General features: G+C 35.5%; 1 protein-coding gene across 8 annotated transcripts in view; it reads left to right on the top strand.

The window, feature by feature from the left end:
- The window catches only part of CTNNA2 (catenin alpha 2), a 456,804-nt gene that overhangs the window by 394,232 nt on the left and 44,170 nt on the right, over positions 1-18,402 (top strand). For all 8 annotated transcript variants that reach the window (XM_048942164.1, XM_048942165.1, XM_048942167.1 and 5 more), the window contains 3 exons: positions 7,410-7,502; positions 7,755-7,911; positions 10,835-11,035. In XM_048942164.1, coding sequence (XP_048798121.1) covers positions 7,410-7,502; positions 7,755-7,911; positions 10,835-11,035 — 451 coding nt within the window. The remainder of the gene's footprint in view (positions 1-7,409; positions 7,503-7,754; positions 7,912-10,834; positions 11,036-18,402) is intronic.

Raw genomic sequence — 18,402 nt, 5'->3', positions numbered from 1 at the left:
ATTAAACAGAAAAGTAACCTGATCATACTAACTAAAGTAAAGGAATATCAAGGTGGGTTATTGTCTCTGACCTCTACGCAAGGAATTCTTGTCACAGGTTTTACCTTCGCTTTCTGTGACAGGAAGAAAATACCCGTACCATTGCAATATAAAATGCATTTATACCTCTAACTCAGAAAATCAGTAAAACACACTAATTCTACCTATCCTACCAAAACTCAGCAGCTGTGTTAGCTGTGTGGTTTAGAGCAGGATATCTTCTACATGGCTACCTGAATTCATAGACCATAGAGAAGAGATTAATAATAGCTCCAACAGCTTTCTTGTAGGAGAGTGACTGCTTTTTGTCAGTGCAGTGCTTTGTTTCTCAAGTAGACCAGTTAAAGGTGTAATATGGTTTTAGCAGTATTTTTTTTTTAAGGCTAACTCCTGCTCTTAGTTCCTCGTGCATTACCACAGTTGTTTGCTGGTTATAATTTTGTCAAGAGATGCACAGAGACAGTGTAAGAATATGGAAAAAGAATTCAGAAATGGCTCCAGTCTAAGGAGTAAATCTTTGAAAGGACATATCCACATCCATCACCCGAAGCTGAGAACCCACTGCATTTCCTACTCTTGAGGCAGGGAGCCCAGGAGATAAGCCCTTTTCTTCTATCTCCATCTTCTACCAAGCCAGCCATGGTGTAGGTGTGTCGGTTTCCCATTATAACTGACTATCAATTAATTGTATTCCATCTGGATGACTTGGAAGCACTCTTAAGTACAAGAAAGAGGATCATGTGTAATTCCTAAGGAAGTTTGCCCCCAGAGCAAGAAACATTTCTATTGATTTCAACTCAGGGCAATAACATCTCCAGCCACTTTTCTAAATTCCTCAAATTTTGGTTTATTTTAAGAGATAGTTGGACACAGAACCCATACCAGATGTGTGTTCTAATTGTGGGAATGTATCTTCATGTATGGTAAGTGGAAAAGCTACGAAGCTGTTCACTTCATCTAAGGATGGGACTTGATAGTTCTGGCAGTGCTCCAATATAAGTACCCAGCAGCACTGATTAAATAAATCAGTGATTCCAGAATCCTTTTTTTTTCCGTTTCAAATCAGAAAAATTGCTCAGAAACAATCACCTGTATTTTTTATAACCAGTTTGCTTTCCCCTGTTTTCCATGGAGAATTTTGAGCTTACCCTGCTGAGAAATAGCTGTTGTCTGGAATATCAGTCTGAAACTACGCATATACATTAGCATCACCAACACATCTAGTGATTACCCCTCTTGTTTTAAGAGGCCTTTGAGCCAATCAGAAGTGTTTATCACAGTTGGAGCTCATCAGTGCTATGTAGAAACTTAATCCATTCTAGGAAGATACAGTTGTATGCTCAAATTCCATGTTAGAAGAGAAAAAAATAGAAAGGTCATCATGTCTAATATCATTATTCTTGTGTTAAGATAGTCAGACATAATACAATATCCATTTCATGTATTCTTTACTGTCAGCTCTGTAATTGAACATTAACTTTATTATTTTTAACTATGAAAACAGTGAAGTAGAATAATTTTTTCAAAGTGCTTCATTTTTTCTCACCTCCATTCTGTCTTGTAGACAGTAATCATGGCGTGTACTAGAACTGACTTGGAAAATGGAAGGGAAGCAAGTCACTTTAATAGTATGTTACAGAAATTATCTGAAACTGGGATTTTTGCATTTTAAATTGACCTTCCAGATGGCTTAGGCATCTAATGCTCTTACATTTCTTTAAAAAGTCTTTGTCCAAGACACAATGAATTTCTTGAAGTCAGAGGTAATTTGAACTTTACCAAAAGCCTCTTAAGGCTCTTTCCATTGAATCTGATGTAGAAGTCACATGAGAATTTGTATATGTGGTAAAGCCTCATTGCTCTAACTTATATGAATGAATATACTATTGACTTTTTGAGAAGTGAAAGGAGTTTTTTGTAGGTTCAGTGTAGGTAATATGCAATAAAATATTCAACTGTTGTGCTGAAAATTACCTGTAGCTTTCCAACGTCCTTCTGCTAGCAACCTGCTTAGATATGAACAGACCACTGTAAATGTATGAGCAATTTATATATGTTGAGGGTTTGATGTTAAAAAAAAAAATATCAGAGCATGCATCAAACTCAGATCATTTGTAATTTACAAAAGAAATTCCATTTTTTCTGCTGTTCATTCAGTTAGATTTCTAATACTTGTGAATTAATATTGTAAAAATGCATCTCTTATATGACTGTGTGGCTGAGATTCCCAAGTGAAATAGGTCCTGAGTAAGGTAACACTATACAGAATTTTTGATGCAGTACAAATTGGCAGTGAAGTCCATGAAGAGAAAGAAACTGCACTCTGTGACATTGTGACTTTTGGCACATCTTTTTGTATGTACGAAAGCATCCTGTCTAGTGATGAACAGGGTTTTGCTCATAATATAATGCTTGAGTGACTACAGTCAGGATAGTTTGAAGGTCTTGGATAACTCAGCTCTAAATTCTTGTTTAGAAAATCTGAGTTGTGGCTCCAAAAATATCACTCAATATTGCTGGCTGTTTCCAGCAATACCACCAACATTAATATATGTCAAAATTTTGAAGGATTCAAAGATTAAAACAGTATCTGTATTAACTACTACATGGATGGAGAGATAATTAAAACTAATAAAGATGCTGTTGTTCAGCAAATCACCTCTTCTCAGCTGAAACCTGGTAGCTCGTTATTTACTTAACTTTAGTCCACTGTGAATAAAAGAGTTTTACTTAACTCAAGCTCAGTAAGTCAGAAAATTTCAGTTTCTCAAATGTGTGGATTAGGCACATAAGTTTGCTTGTGTCTTGAACCTTATTTTAAGGAAATATAGGTTGACTTACTTTTTCTATTTTCTAATATATCCACCATTTATTTATAATAATTTGAATAGGAAAGGCATGCATTATGAAAGTTATACTTGTATGATACATTTCTAAAGAATGTACAAAATTAAGACATAGACTGTAATCTTTGCCTTAAATGATTAGTTGGTTGAGGAAGCTGAATAGAGCTTTTATCCTGTTCTTTCTAAACAACCCATGGTGTAAAAAAAAATAAAATAATAATTAAAAGCTCATCTATATATATTATCTGCAATAAGAATCTTTTAACTTATGATTGAAGGACATTATAAATTGATAGTTATAATACTTAATTACCTATAACAATACAATAAGCTTAAGTCAAAAGTTGAAATAGAGTAGTGTAAAAACACAACTAAAGATAGCTATACCAAATTCTCATCAGTGTAAAAATAGCACGAGTTGGCATAAAATTTCCTCGATTACTTTAATAATGTAGAGTGCAATGCTATAGCAAAAGTTTTCTTGACTTGTAGTGCATGTGGCACATCCAGCTGAAGTGCATTAATCCAAATTCTGATGGCATACATGAGGCTGTGAGAAGTAGCAGTCTACACTGCTACTTTGTGCTGCCTGTCTTCACTGGTTATTACCCATGCCAGCTATAGAAAAAGTAGTGTAGACATTGTCTACCTATGTGGTAGTTAAACTTCCAGTTGCCATGTATCTCTGCTGTTTTAATAAATCCAGTCCTTGATGTATACTTTCAACCACTGTAGTAAAAATTCACATTAGAAACCTTTTCCATCACACCTGTTTCTGCACTTAATGCAGGGGCTGCCTGAGGCTGAAATACAATCAAGTCCTTGCAAATAATTTTTATTGGGACTGATTCTGCATATGTTTTGAATAATTTAAACATGATTAAAGATACCTAGCAAAATGCAGTGTTGCATCCTGGGCTATCAATACTAGTGACAGGGAAATAAATAGGAAGGAGCTGGTGTGCACTTTTCCACCTCCCCAGTTCTAGGATTGGTTCGGTGGCTTTGTCGATTTCAGAAAAATACAACATCACTGGAGCTGCAGGGCTTATTTTCTTGTTCATTACTTTGCAATGCTCTTGAAGGAAAGGTTTAAGGTGTTTAGTAATTGTTTTGATGGTGTAAAAGTAGCTTAGCAGACCTGAAATTTGGGACAGTAGTGTTTTTCCACACAGCAGGCTCGCTGTTATTAAGTTCCCCCACACATTTAGAGGATAATTCATGGTTCATCAATGCTGGTGTTTAAAATGTGTTCATTCATAGATGTACTTTTCAGACAGTTCACATCTGGTTACAAAGTTAAGTTTTCTTTAGGCAATCAATGAATTCCAGGAACATAGTAAACAGTACTGAATACATAAACAAATAACATTACCTGGTTACTTCCACAGCCTCTCATAAATTATTTTCTTCATTGATTCAGTAGCAACAGAGTACTTGAAGCATAAAGATAAAGGCTGTTAAATCAAAGTTTTGGCACATCGGCAGCTGTGATAATATACACCCTTCTTACTTTCCTTTCCAAGCTATCCACTCCGTCCAATGTTAGATCTTTGGAGTGGAATATTACATGAATTCCCAACCATGAAGTGTTTGAATTCTTCACAGTACATGCTATATTTAATATGTACATGCAAAACTGCTGGTCAAACTCAGGGAAAAGGAAAAAGTAGAGGTAGAGGTGGCTTGAGAAGAATCCAGGGATGCAGTCTGGTCATGCATGGGTGGGATCAGGAAATCCAAGGCAGAGATGAAACTAAACATGGCTAAGGATGTAAAAAACAGAAAGAGATTTTACAGATACATGGGTTAGAAGAGAAAAAGGCAAAGGATAGCGTACCTCCTCTGATAAATGAGAAGGGAGAATCATAGAATCATAGAATGGCCTGTGTTGAAAAGGACCATAATGATTATCTAGTTTCAGCCCCCTTGCTGTGTGCATGGTCTAGCACCTGATGTCAGCTAAACAGGGTAGAATTGAGTCTAAACTTCTTTTTGGTTTGTTTGGTGCTTTTTTGTTTGTTTCATGTTTTTTTAATATAGGCAGGAAAAATACTGGAATTGTTAAATTCATAGTAGGCTAAAGTATGTTGAATTACCTCATGGACTCTATGGATTCAGCATAGACCTTATCTTGCCAGGAATATTAACTGATGGTGTCATGCTTATGTACTTGATAATAAAGGCAATCACAAGAATTAAATAGCATGGTATTTTGTGATTGACTGCACCTAAGATTTGTATGGCTTCACAGATCTGTATTTTAATAATACCACTGAAATGTAAGTTTTAGAAAGCAGTGTCTATTTCACACTGTTTCAAAAATAAGTTCTGAGTGTACTCATAGTACTTCTCATTTGTAGTGCTAAATTCAATTTTATCCAGGTTGCATCTACCTTTGTAGAATTTCCTTATCTCTTTGCTTATTTGCCTTAATCAGATCTTCCCATGGTTCAGGCCAGCATACTCCCAGCTGAATTACAAAACTAATATTGCTTTCTGACTGATGATAATATGGGACTATACTTAAAAAAGACTTAAAATATGCCACAAAAACTATTTAGATTAGGATTATACATGATATATATCAATGTGTATTTCTTTAAGTAGATAACTAGTGCTCTTTTGATGCATATTTAAGGTGCCTTGGATTATATTTGTACTACTACTGTATTGGTAGCAAAACCCTAAACACTTCTCAGAACTCTAAATTATTTTATATAAAGAAAAAAAAGGTTTTCCCTAATTACCTCTGTATCCTTTCCTGGAAAAGCAGAACACTTTACAATAGCTAAGTACTTTCTCATTAGATCCTGCTGTAAGAATAATTAACAGAGACAGGGAAGAAATAAGCTTTGCTTCCGCAGACTTTGTTCTGCAAAGTCCTTCTCCAAGAGAACTCGAAAGATCTGCTTAATCACTTGATTGTCATTTCATGACACCCAGTCTCTTTTAGTCTCATATCTCGCTGCTGTCTGATAAGTAAGATGTACAGTGCATCTAGAGCCTTAGGACAGATTTTCATCATGATAATCACAAAATGAAAGGGCAATCTCAAAAGCACTTATTTTAAATACAGGAAGCTGGCTTTTGTTGAACCTAATACCATTTTGTGGCTTTTAAGATCTGTAATTTCTGCTCATGTTACTGCATTCTAACTATTATCCTGCTTGGCTTTTGTTTCTCATGAAGATTAAAGTGATCTGTTTGATGTGTGCAAAGAAGGGAGTGTAGAGAAAGGGTAAATTAATTGGAAGTTGTCAGCTTCAGAGAACATTTTTGACATGAGCACTATAAGGCGGTTAACAAACAGACTAACTCATTTGTCTCATCATGAAATGAAAATAAAAATCACAACATTATGATAAAATCTTGACTAGGAAATGCCTGTAAGACTTCGAAGCCTTAGGTTCTTTTCCTCCCTCGGCTTTGGCACTGTGATATATGCAAACCACGTTCTACATAACTGTGAAGTGAAATAGGTTCTATGAAGAACAGATGGACCAGGGCTAATGTTGCAGTGTGCATTGGAGACGAGAATAGATTAATACCACAAGGGGAAGCTGGAGGAAAATTGGAAAGATGGGGGTATTTGAACTAATTCATGAATCATTTCCAACTGATAGTTATGCCTTCAGGCACAGTGAATAATATCAAGGAAGCATATTTAAAATTTTATAAGTTTATCTTAATGCGGATTAGAATTAAGAGCCATACTTTCAGATGATTAAAAGAAAAATCATGTATTCCCCTGCCCAGAATATACCTTTGTGATTTAAATATTGCTGATGAGCACAATTATGTGCCTTGTGGCATGAATTGCTCTTTTGAAAACACATGGTAGCTTCATGGACTTGGCACACAGCTTTTGAGGATGGATTTATTTATTTTTTTTACACAGAGCACTGTAGGAGTCACAAGAACATGTTCTACAGCTTGTATCCAAACCACAGTTATGCAGATCTGTGCTGCTTGGAGGCATGTGCTGATTTCTAGATCTCATTTGTGATTAACCTGAGAATTCAGGTAATTTTGACGTGCTTAGGATTATCAGGATCTGAAATAATTAAGGTACTCAAAAAAATATGGATTTTCTGAGTATCAGTGTCAAAATTTTGTTTATGGGTGGCAAAGCATATCATGTTTTAGGATTCTTCATCTTTACAAAACTCAGTAGTGTATGGATGAACCTGTAAAGAAAAGCAAGTACACAGATAATTGTTTGGATGCTCTACATTCTCCATTTGACATCTTGGGAGATTATTCTCAATCTATACAGGAGAGTGCAAAATGACAGCAGGGTAAGACTTTGGGAAATAACTAACAAAGAAGATGACTAGTTCAGTTTGTGTTTTGTTTTTAGTTAGGAAATAATCTACATAAGTTTATCTTCATCAGCAAAGAAGATCCTGGATCGTGCCCCTTTTCCCCTTTTGTTTGATTCTTTCATTCTAGGCAAGGCTCAATAGGAGAAAAAGGCATGAGTCACTTGCCTAAAACTCGATTCTGCTGATTTCTTTATAGGTTGCAAATCTGGCCTGTTCTATCTCAAATAATGAAGAAGGTGTGAAGCTAGTGCGTATGGCAGCAACACAGATTGATAGTCTGTGCCCACAGGTAAGCATTATTTGTGCTGGAAAGTAACTGAGAACTCTTTCAGCATTAGAGAGCATCGGACAGGACAGACACTGGTTGAACATTTTAGCCTTGTCTTTGTCATTAAACTGTCTTCTGTGTCTGTTGCACAAAATAAAAATACATTCATATCTTGGGTATTGAATGGGGTGTAATGCTTTATTTTTAATAGTCTTTGTTCATTAGATTGTGAAAATTGTTGCCACTGCTTGTAAAACTGATTTTGAATAACAGGTAATAAATGCTGCGCTGACGTTGGCTGCCAGACCTCAGAGCAAAGTAGCACAGGACAACATGGATGTCTTTAAGGATCAGTGGGAGAAACAAGTGCGAGTTCTCACTGAAGCAGTTGATGACATCACTTCAGTGGATGATTTCCTCTCTGTTTCAGGTACTGGGATTACTAAATCAAAGCAATGGGCCACAGCTGAAAAAAGCTATAATTATTAAAGCATCTTTCTTACTGGAAATCTTCTGTTCTCAGTGGGAGCATCCAAGCCATGCCAATTAATCCCTGGTAACAGTGGTTGTTCTTTTGTCTTCCAGAAAATAGCATCCTATATGTGCTTCTATTTCTAAAGAGAAATTTTGTTTTACTCAGGCATATACGATGTATGGGTCGCATTTTAGATACACTGTTAGGACATGACCAGTATGTGCATTTCCAGAGAGATGGAATGTGCATCTGGGTCTCATTTATTGATGTAACAATGCATCCAAACAGAAAGAATTAAATAGTAGTAGAAATAGCATTTTTTTTTTCACCTCTAAGCTCTCTAGAAAGGACTATAATACAAAGCAAAAACTTACATAGAAAAGAAACTGACAAGGGAGGAACACTGAGTCATTGTCTTTTCTCCATTCTCCTTGAACAATGATGTAACTTTGTAACAACTTTGTTATGATAGTCATATGCAATTTATACTAAAATTATATAGTATATATGCAATATATATTATAATTGCCTGAATTATGATTAATAATGATTATTGGTGCAGAAAAATCATTTTTCTATTACAGTTAGAGGTGAATTTAGTTTTTGTGAATAAAGGTGAACAGGCTGCCAAGGCTAGCTTGCAGAAAGCTAACCTCACAGAATAGCCAAGCTTCAGAAGGTAGCTTAGCCTCGGTTTTCTTTTCTTCTATATCCTTTCCTTGACATTTCCTGGTAAAAGTTAAATATCTTTAGACCTTAATTTTATTTTTCACTTTTTTCACTTTGCTCTTCAAATTTTTTTTTTGGTGTTGTATCCCGCTATAATCAGTAACAAGGAAGTGGTTTGGTGAACTGCAAGCATAATTACACTCCACTACTCAGCGCCACTGCTAGAGTGTTTGCTGTAAGCCATGACAAAAAAAAAAAAACAAAAAACAAAAAACAAAAAAAAAAACACAACACTTCTCAGAATACAAGGGTACTTCAGAATTGTGGGGGTTTATCTGAGAATGCAAACACTTTTCAGCAGAAATAGTTCTGCAAGGAGAGGGCAGAACATGATGTCAAGTTCAGACCCAGCCCACAAGCTGAATGTTGGGAAATATGCTCTAAATGGCCATTTTGTTATTTGTTTAGGGGCGGTTGCTCATTCCAAACAATTGTATCCATAAAATCAGAGGTTATTTAATCAGATGACATTTTTCTTTTTTCTCAAATCACATTTTATCATAACATAATATTGAGAAGCTTTCATGTGGAATAATTGGCTTTATTTCCAAACTTCTCAAGGCAACTGAAAAGTTAGTATAAGTATTGTTTTCAGATTTCTTTCTAATACTGCTCAAAGACATATCCATCATATAAAAATAAGTAAACATCTAATGCATCCAGAAAGCCTGTCACTACTAGCTCTGAGCTTGGGAGCCTCGGATTACACAGAGCAGCTTTCTTTTCAGCTGTTAAACTAGTGAAGCATCAAAAATGGTCTGGTGTCTGATTAAACGTATCTCATAAAATGACACTTCCTCCTCTTCATATTGAGTGTCACAACTGATGGCATGTTTTATTAATACAGTGCCTACAAAGGAAGGCACATCCTAATTTTAATCAGTTACTTTGTATTCCAACCAGAGTACCTGCTGCTGCTCAGGAAGAACTTCTTGTGGGGTAAAATTTGACCATGGCAGAGTAAAGAAAATGGTTTGGAGGAAATAATGAGGAAATATTTTAGCAAGGCAGTGTTTTTAAAATAGGGACAGAGAGTTTTGACTTTCAAATGGCTCTGAGTGACAGCATAGCAACCTTACAGTTTTCATTCTGCATTTAAAATTCAGCATCATGTAAACCATTTCATGAACTCTCCACTTGTCCAACATTGGGTTTCTAACAGTGTCACTCTATTTTTGTGGCAAAGGAGAATTAACAAAAAGCTGCTGATGAACTGATTGGCTTAGTTTTACTTATTTTGGAATGTTGGGTTTTTTTAGCTTACTTGTGGCTGTGACGGAGAAGTAAATTGCTGTTTAGAGATGAGTTTCTCAGAGCAAGTTAGCTCAAATAAGAAATTCCATAATGATTTTATTATTGAAATGATTTTTGTCTGTACTGGCTGGAGGAAAATGATGTCCAAGCTAGTCAAAGTCTGCTTTATCCTTTCACATTATCTGTATGAGAGGGTACTACATAAACTATGATGCTGCAACATGTGAGAGTGAATGGCTCAATTCTGTGCCAAGAAAAATTAATGGAACTCCCGGGATTTCCATAAGCCTACTTGATATTCCATCATCTGAGCAGACTCACTGTAGTTGACTGTTACTTCAGAATATGCTGTCATATATGATTATACTGTGTGTCATGAAATATTCACATCTTAATACTTTGTGCAGATGGAATGGATGGAGCAAGGGAGATGAACCGCTCATGCACAGACTCCCTGCTATTAGCAAAGACCATTTGCTGTTATCTTTTCAAAATGGTTCATTTTCTTTTCTAACTTACTTAGGCACAAATGAAATATACATATTAAATGTTTATAGAAATGGGTAAATTAATCTTCAGGAAATTGCCCAACTGTTTATTAGAGTATCTGCATAATATCTGTCCATGTTCTTTTTTGCAATGAATTTTGTTACGTTATTCTTATCATAGAACTTAATGTGATACTTAAAATTAGTGTCACTGCTTTTCAAACAACTGCGGATTTGCACTCTCAGCATAGGTGAGAAAACTACATTTTAAAGATAAAGATTGCATAAGATAAATAACAATTTTTAATGTATTTATGTTTCTCTTTTACCAAAATCAGTAAGCTTTGCTATGATGGAGAGTAAAATGAAATGAGCCTTATATCTGTGCATTTCTCCCCACTTTCCAGAAAATCATATTCTGGAAGATGTGAATAAATGTGTGATTGCACTCCAGGAGGGAGATGTTGATACCCTGGATAGAACTGCTGGGGCCATCCGAGGCCGTGCAGCCAGAGTCATTCACATCATCAATGCAGAGATGGAAAACTATGAAACTGGAGTTTATACCGAGAAGGTACTGGAAGCAACCAAGCTGCTTTCTGAAACAGGTAAGCTTGTGTGAAATATTGCTCAATATTAACTCAATTAAAATCTCCAGTTAGTTTTACCAAGTCTACAACTTAGACGGGAATCAATGAATGGAAACAAAATCTAAGCAGTCAAATTAATGACAATATATGCTTTTTGGTTTTCTACTCAGTGCTACTGCAAAAGTCACATTGATGAGAGCTGTGTAAGAGAAGAGATTCAGTGATCCATCAAAGACTGTATACTTCATCAGAGTTGCAGTGTATTTGAATAAATAGCACATGGTTTGTTTTCCAAGATCTCAAGCTGTTGGTTATGTATTTTGTGTCCCTATCAAATGGTAGTGAGGCACTGGAACAGGTAGCCCAGTGATGTGGTTGATACCCCATCCCTGGAGACTTCGAAGGTGAGGCTGGATCAGGCCCTGGGTGATCTAATCTAGCTGTGCTGTGCCTGTTCATTGCAGGGCAATTGGTCTAGATGGCCCTCAGAGGTCCCTTCCAACTCTAAGGATTCTATGATAAAATCATTACAGACATTATTCTGTGGTCTGTGCAGGTGAACATTGGTGACTTAAGTGATTCTAATCAAAACAAATTTTCATTGAAGATTCATTTGAGCAACTGAAAGAATATTATCTGAAAAAAAGTATGTATTATCTGAGAGACTGAAGTATGCTAGATTGAATGGAAAGGAAAAAAAAATGTGGATTGTTTTTAACTTGGTTTTGCCTTCGCTGACAAAGAGCATGATTCATCTGACTAACTGTATGCAAATACACTTTAGGCTCTTTTTTACTCAGTATTACCTGTTGCTGTATGTAAACATGAATTGTTCAGTCTGGGCAGTAGTATCAAACGCTCTCAGAGATCTGCATTTCATCAGATGCATCATACTTTAAATTGCATTTAGTTTACAGAGTAGATCTCCACTCATGGTACAAACAACCAGGTATTATGTAGATGCACACAAGGGTAGATATTTGAAAATCATAGAGTCACAGAATAGCTTGGGTTAGAAGGGACTTTAAAGCCCATCCAGTTCCAGTCCCACTGCTGTGGGCTGGTTTCCCCCTACAAGCTCAGGCTGCCCAGGGCTTCATCCAACTCAGCCTTGAACACCCCAGGAATGGGGAATCCAGAACTCTCTGGGCAGCAGTGCGGGGCATCACCACCCTCTGAGTGAAAAATTTCTTCTTAACATCTAATAATAATAAACAAACAAACAAATAAGATAATAAGCTAGATCTTTTCAGATTTAATGAGATAATGTTTATCGTCTAATGTTATATAAAAATTTTACTACTAATTTTTCAAAGGAGTACTTGTCAATTATAAAGCACAATTAAATAAACAAGTAATGGGCACAGTGAATGCTTACGTTCTTTACCTAATGTACTTTTTGATATAATCTGATTTATAACTAAGTGCTATAGGCTCTGGACTAAGTGCTTCTTGACAACATCAATTTATTAATGCTGGACTCAGTGCTTAAAACTGATCCCCTGTTCCTCAAAGTCAAACATAATTACTTATTTTGTACTAAGTAAAATTTAAAAAAACTTATGAGTAATAAACTAGGAAGAGAGAAAAGCCACATTACACTACACACTGCAACGCAATTTCTTGTCTATGGCTTTTTAAGCCACTTACAAAGTGGTTGGATACTATTTCTCAATGGCTGATGATTAACAAAACAGTAAGCATTATTGTCTCATTTTGTAACCATAGAGTAAAATGTTGGTATTTAGATGACACTGCTCCATTCTGTGCCCTGCTAATTTATGCTGTGTCCTCCACCCTAGAACTGGTCTCTATCTACATATGTATCTGTATAGCTATGCATATAGATATGCATCTATCTATGAATGTGTTCTTCTATATTTCTTATAGTCTTCAGCTTGAGATCTAATACAGAATAAATCAATGATGAATCATTTAGTCAGGCTCTGCCCATAGACATATATCAAAATCTGTGAACACAACTATAACCATCTCATCTTTTTTGTTTTTGTTTCTCTTTATTTTTACTTGAACTTTTATTTGTTTCTAAATGAAATACTTCTGAAAGCTGGAGAAAATTTAGTTGAATTACAATAGAAAGGAAATAAGCAGAGCACACTTCTTTTGTAACTATTATTTACCTTTAACTGTCAGCTCAGAAAAGGAAATCTTCTCTTAACATGTAAGCCTCCTTCTCTCAGGATTTAATGGGGTTCTGTGAGTATGGGATTTGATCAGAAATATGGACACAATATTTTGGAAGGAGAAACACTAATGCACGTGCTAACTTATACTGGAGGAAGAAAGTTAATCTTTGCTGTAAGTGATATTGATAGTTTTTGAGAAAATGCAATCATGCAAGCCTTACTTTAATAACTTTTCACCTTAAAGTTTTATTTGTTTGTTGCTTTAATTTACAGCCTAAATCTCCTTTGAAATGTATAGTTATTTCTTTCCACTGTTTCTGTGCTTTCTCAGTTGTGCTTAACTAACCTTAACTTAACAGCCAAGCACTTGTTTGAGGCTAGATTATTGTCCGAGAGTGGTATTACATCAGGATGTATTGGCTAATGTCTCTTTTTAATTGGGTACTTTTATTTTCCTTTAAAAACAAACTAAAAGCTTGACTCTCATTTGCTGAGATTCTTATAAATCTAAGATGAAAACTATAAAACCACTGAATCTATGGGTCTTACTCAGAACAAAGACAAAACACAGATTTCAGTGGATGTTAAGTGTGCACTGGAGTACACTAAAGCTTCAGGGCTTAATTTTCATTTTTTGTCCTTGTTTTTGGGGGACAGTTGAGAAAATAATGTATTCCTACATCTTTAACTTGATTTCCTACAAAAAAAGGGCCAGTGGCTTCCTTGTCAGGCCATGGCTGGGGGTCACGATTAGGAGCAGTGGGCAGAACCAGGGCCAAAAACAGCCCAGAGATTGGCAAACAGGGATTTCTGTAGGGTCCTGTTGAATTTCTCCTTGTTGTTTACCACTGGCATTTGCTTAGCGTTTTTAGAGAAAACAGAAATGCAATTTAAAAAGTCAGAAAAATACATAACATATAATTCCGCTATATATGGTAAAAGAAAGAAGGAAGGACAGAAGGATGGGGAAAAAAGAGAGAGGAGAAGGAGGTGAGAAACAAGGAAAAGGGCAACATGCAGGGCAAGGGAATAAGAGAAGGCAGAATGCAATTTCTATATGAATCTTGAGATCTTTCATAACGCTGAGCACCTCAGAAACCTGCTGAAAAGGGCCCATTGCCTCTAATAAGGAGGTGTTCGCGATCTACTCAGTAATTTCTTGAGAAGCTGTAGCAGCTAAAGGGAAAAAGTATTAGTATCCAAACAAACAGAACCAGAACTGACTGGAAAGGGCTGTGTTTGTTTTCTTCAGTTTGCACTGCGATATCTGGAAAACAAGTGGGAATAACCAGTACTCTAATTCTTTGGTTTACACAGTCCTGCAAAAGAAACTGGAAACTTTGGAATCATCTACTGTATGATTCAGATCAGAAACTGGAGTTTCAGCTTTTAGCATGTTTTAGAAATACCCTAATAACCCAATAACTGGTTTGCTTTTTTGTTTTGTGTTTTTTTTCCTGTTAGCTTTTCTTTTTTAAGTATGTCTCTCTGACTTCTGTTTTGACTCAAATTCTATATTTTGTCATTATTTGAACGGACTAAGGTTCAAAACGAGCACTCCTGGCAATTCAGCAAAAAGACTGGGAGTTTTATCAGTGACAGTAAGACAAACTTTGAAGATATTTATCACTAGGCAAAAGCAGCTAAATGATGTTATCAAAGCTAATAGTAAAATGTTGTAGAGATGGATTTTTCAGCAATGATATGAAATGAAAAAAATGCAGAAGCAAGAAGATAAATTTAAGCATATCAGTAATCAAAAAGGCATACTGACTCTGAGGGAGAGCTAAAAATTCTAAAATGGAAACTATTTTAAAAATGAATGATGTTAAATTCATGTTTTATGTGAGCTCCAGGTGGTTATAGTACAACTTATGGATACTATCATCCTCACAATGAGACCCTATATCCAAGGACATTTATGAAATTATGGCTTTTATTCTGCAAAGCATTGCCACACTTTAGAGTTTTGCTAAACTGAAGTGCAGAGATGAAGGTATCACCAACAAAAAGATTTTAATACATTATTTAGGAAAAAAAATCACTTTATACCAAAGAGCCAGTGAAGATTCAAAATTACATTCATATTTCAAGGAAATGCTTGGTTTGATTTAAAGAATTTTCAGCTAGAATACAATGAGAAAATATGCAAAATATATTATAAAATAATTACGTGAGACATGTAAGAGATGATTAGATCACAGCAGTGTCTAACACATTCAATACTGTTTCTTTTTCTGTCCATTTTCACAGCTTTAGAGTGGAATATATACTGAAGGAGAATATAATGTAATTGATTCAGATTTTTCAAAGTTTTTTTTTTTTTTTATAAAATCCTTCACACATAGGTGATTGGAAAATGAGAAAACAGAGTGAATTTTAAAGTCTTTGATGGATTAAGAAAGAGAAGAAAAGTATAAATGACCATTTCTCACCATCTTAAAAAAAGAAAAAAAAAAAAAGCATCCTGTATTACTTCAGGGGCAGTGCTGTGGTTGATATTGTATGACATATTAATCAGCAGGTGAACAGAAAGAAGCAAAATTTGCCAAAAGAAAAACGCTAGTTTGACGCATGAGAGTACAGGAGCTTTGTTATCAGAAAAATGACAATAAAAGATAATTTTATTTAATTTTTCAACGTAAAAGGAACATTTATCTAAACTGAGGACCTTATATTCACTGACAGAAAGGCTCTGAGTTAATTCATCCTCTCAGAAAAAAAGATGTGTCAGCAATATGAACAGTGGGGCACAGATACTCTTTACACGCACAACATACCTCAAATTAGTGCATAAGACTAATGTCTAATGGGGAAATGGTTTCAAGCCTAAAGAGCGTGGATTTAGGTTGAATATAAGGAAAAAGTCTTACAGTGAGGATGATGAGGCACTGGCACAGGTTGCCCAATTCTGTTGTGGATTCCTTGTCCCTGGAGACTTACAGGGTGAGGCTGGATCAGGCCCTGGACAACCTGATCTAGTTGTGAATGTCTGCATTCATTGCAGGGGAGTTGGACTAGATGACCTTTAAAGACCCCTTCCAACTCTAAGGATTATGTGATTCCATGTCTAGCAAATATAGGTGGAGAAATGCAGTGAAGGTTGACTGGCTTCACCAGAATGTTTTGTGAATATGAATGTGATTTGTACGTTAATGTAAAATAAAATTTAAAATAAAATCACTGGTATCCCTTTCATCCTCTTGCCTACACACGTCTACATGCAGATATACACAAACTTATAGCTAATGCCACAAATGGCATTTCGCTGTGGTTAGTGTTGTATGATCCATTTTGCATCCAACAACCCACGACTACTTTCTGGATTTAAATTTTTGAAGAGCTAAAACTAGCTTTTATTTGGAGTATTAACCTGAAGGTAGTTCTGTTTAGTAGTAATAAAAGTTGGGGGCTATACACTGCATGTGGTTTTTATTTGCATAAGTAGGCAGGAGAATGAGTGAGACATCTGAAATTGATGAGACACGTATGTCCCTACAGCCTTCTTTTACAATCCTTGTTTGCATGCTTTTTGAAGTACCCTTTCATTACATGATTGCCTATGTTTGCCACAAGGCACTTTCCTCTAATAATGTTTACCTTAGTTTTCCCCTGACATTTCCTGTTAATGACAATTCAATCAGGTTAAAATTTGAAGGGCTTTTTCTTTTACATGTGTCCATATATCACAGTAGTTGGTAGCATAACCACATCATAGAATTATAGAATCATAAAATTGCTCAGGTTGGAGAAGACCTTCAAGATCATCAAATCCGCTGCATGCAAATATTCCATGTTTCTACAGAGGCTGTATTTCTCTCCTATGCTGGAGTAGGTATATTCATTAACCATTTCAACAAGGAAAAGGTGAGTCAATGAATAACAAGAAGAAAAAAGATGGTCTTGTGCTTGGGCCAGCTGAGTACTAGTAACACTTAATCATTTTCTCTGCCATAGCACTAAAAATACCATATTGCCAGTTTTTTTCACTTTTACTTTTGTTCTTTCCTGAAACATAGAATTTAACATCCTGAACTAATGAGCATTTACATTTGTATTGCTGGGTATTTAGCTACAACAGACATCAGTGACCACATCTCTGAGCACAGAACAGCGAACTCTGAAAAGCCAACTCAGTGACATAAAACATAAACATAATTATATGCTAGCACTTCTTCATATGTGACAACCAAAACAATATTAATATATATGTGTCCACATGTCTCTGCTCAATATGCAACAAGCAACAAAATATTTATATCAAATCTGCTCTTCTCGACAGTTAGTCTAATGCTGTCATATGTGGTAAATTGCTTTAATAGACAGGTATAAAGCTTTTTCATTTTAATTAGCAATATGATAATCAAGATTCAAATGTTTAGAATTACACTATAATCTAGGGCTACAATTTACTGAACCACTTATGGAGTATTTAGAATTTTCTAGTTAATATTTTACAGTTCTTATCGTACCCGATTTTACCAAACTCTTGAGACTAAATCAGGTGACATGTATATTTCCTACTTCACCCTCCAAATCCAATTGAGATACTGTGCCATCTTGGACAGGATATGTCAAATAAATATGAGAACTATTTTTAAAATACCTGTTTAAAATCCTTAAATATCCTGGGAGAGGGTGCTCCTTCCTCAGATAAATAAGATACCATTAAATCCATTTGGAAATCCATTTTAGGAGTAAAAAAAATGAACAACAAAACAGCAACAAAAAAAGAAACCTGAAAGAAATTTCATCCAGAAGTCCTAATTTGTTAAGTTATATTTCTTTTAATAAAACCTATTAAATCTGAATAATGAATCGTTTCTGTAACAGAGCACCGTTTTTTTCTTGTGGAGTGGGTCATTCATGGAATTTTTTTGTTATCTTAACCTCCTCTGGTAACTTCTAATTTACAGTTGTGCCAGTCATCCTTGATGGTTCTACTAATTTATGTGATGTAACTGTGATCTTTAGTAGAAGCATAGATTATGTGTGTGGGATTATCAGGGACCCTCCAGCTTCCAACAGTGTGGTGGTCAAAATCTTTAGTATGGCATGTGCTTTCTGATTAATTTTAACTAAATCTCTTTGTCCAACTTTTTACAGTCACTTGCAGGCTATTTGGACTTGTGCTTGGCACACAAATAAATAAATGAATGCAGCTCTATCAAGAGCTTGCCAGGGTGCAAAGCTGACTATGCCAGTATGTCTGAGAACAATAGTTTCTCAGGATCTCAA

This window comes from Lagopus muta, chromosome 4 (genome assembly GCF_023343835.1).
Source record: "Lagopus muta isolate bLagMut1 chromosome 4, bLagMut1 primary, whole genome shotgun sequence".
Classification (NCBI taxonomy): domain Eukaryota; kingdom Metazoa; phylum Chordata; class Aves; order Galliformes; family Phasianidae; genus Lagopus; species Lagopus muta.
Note: the sequence above shows the minus strand (reverse complement) of the source record. Positions and strands in the feature narration are given on the sequence as shown.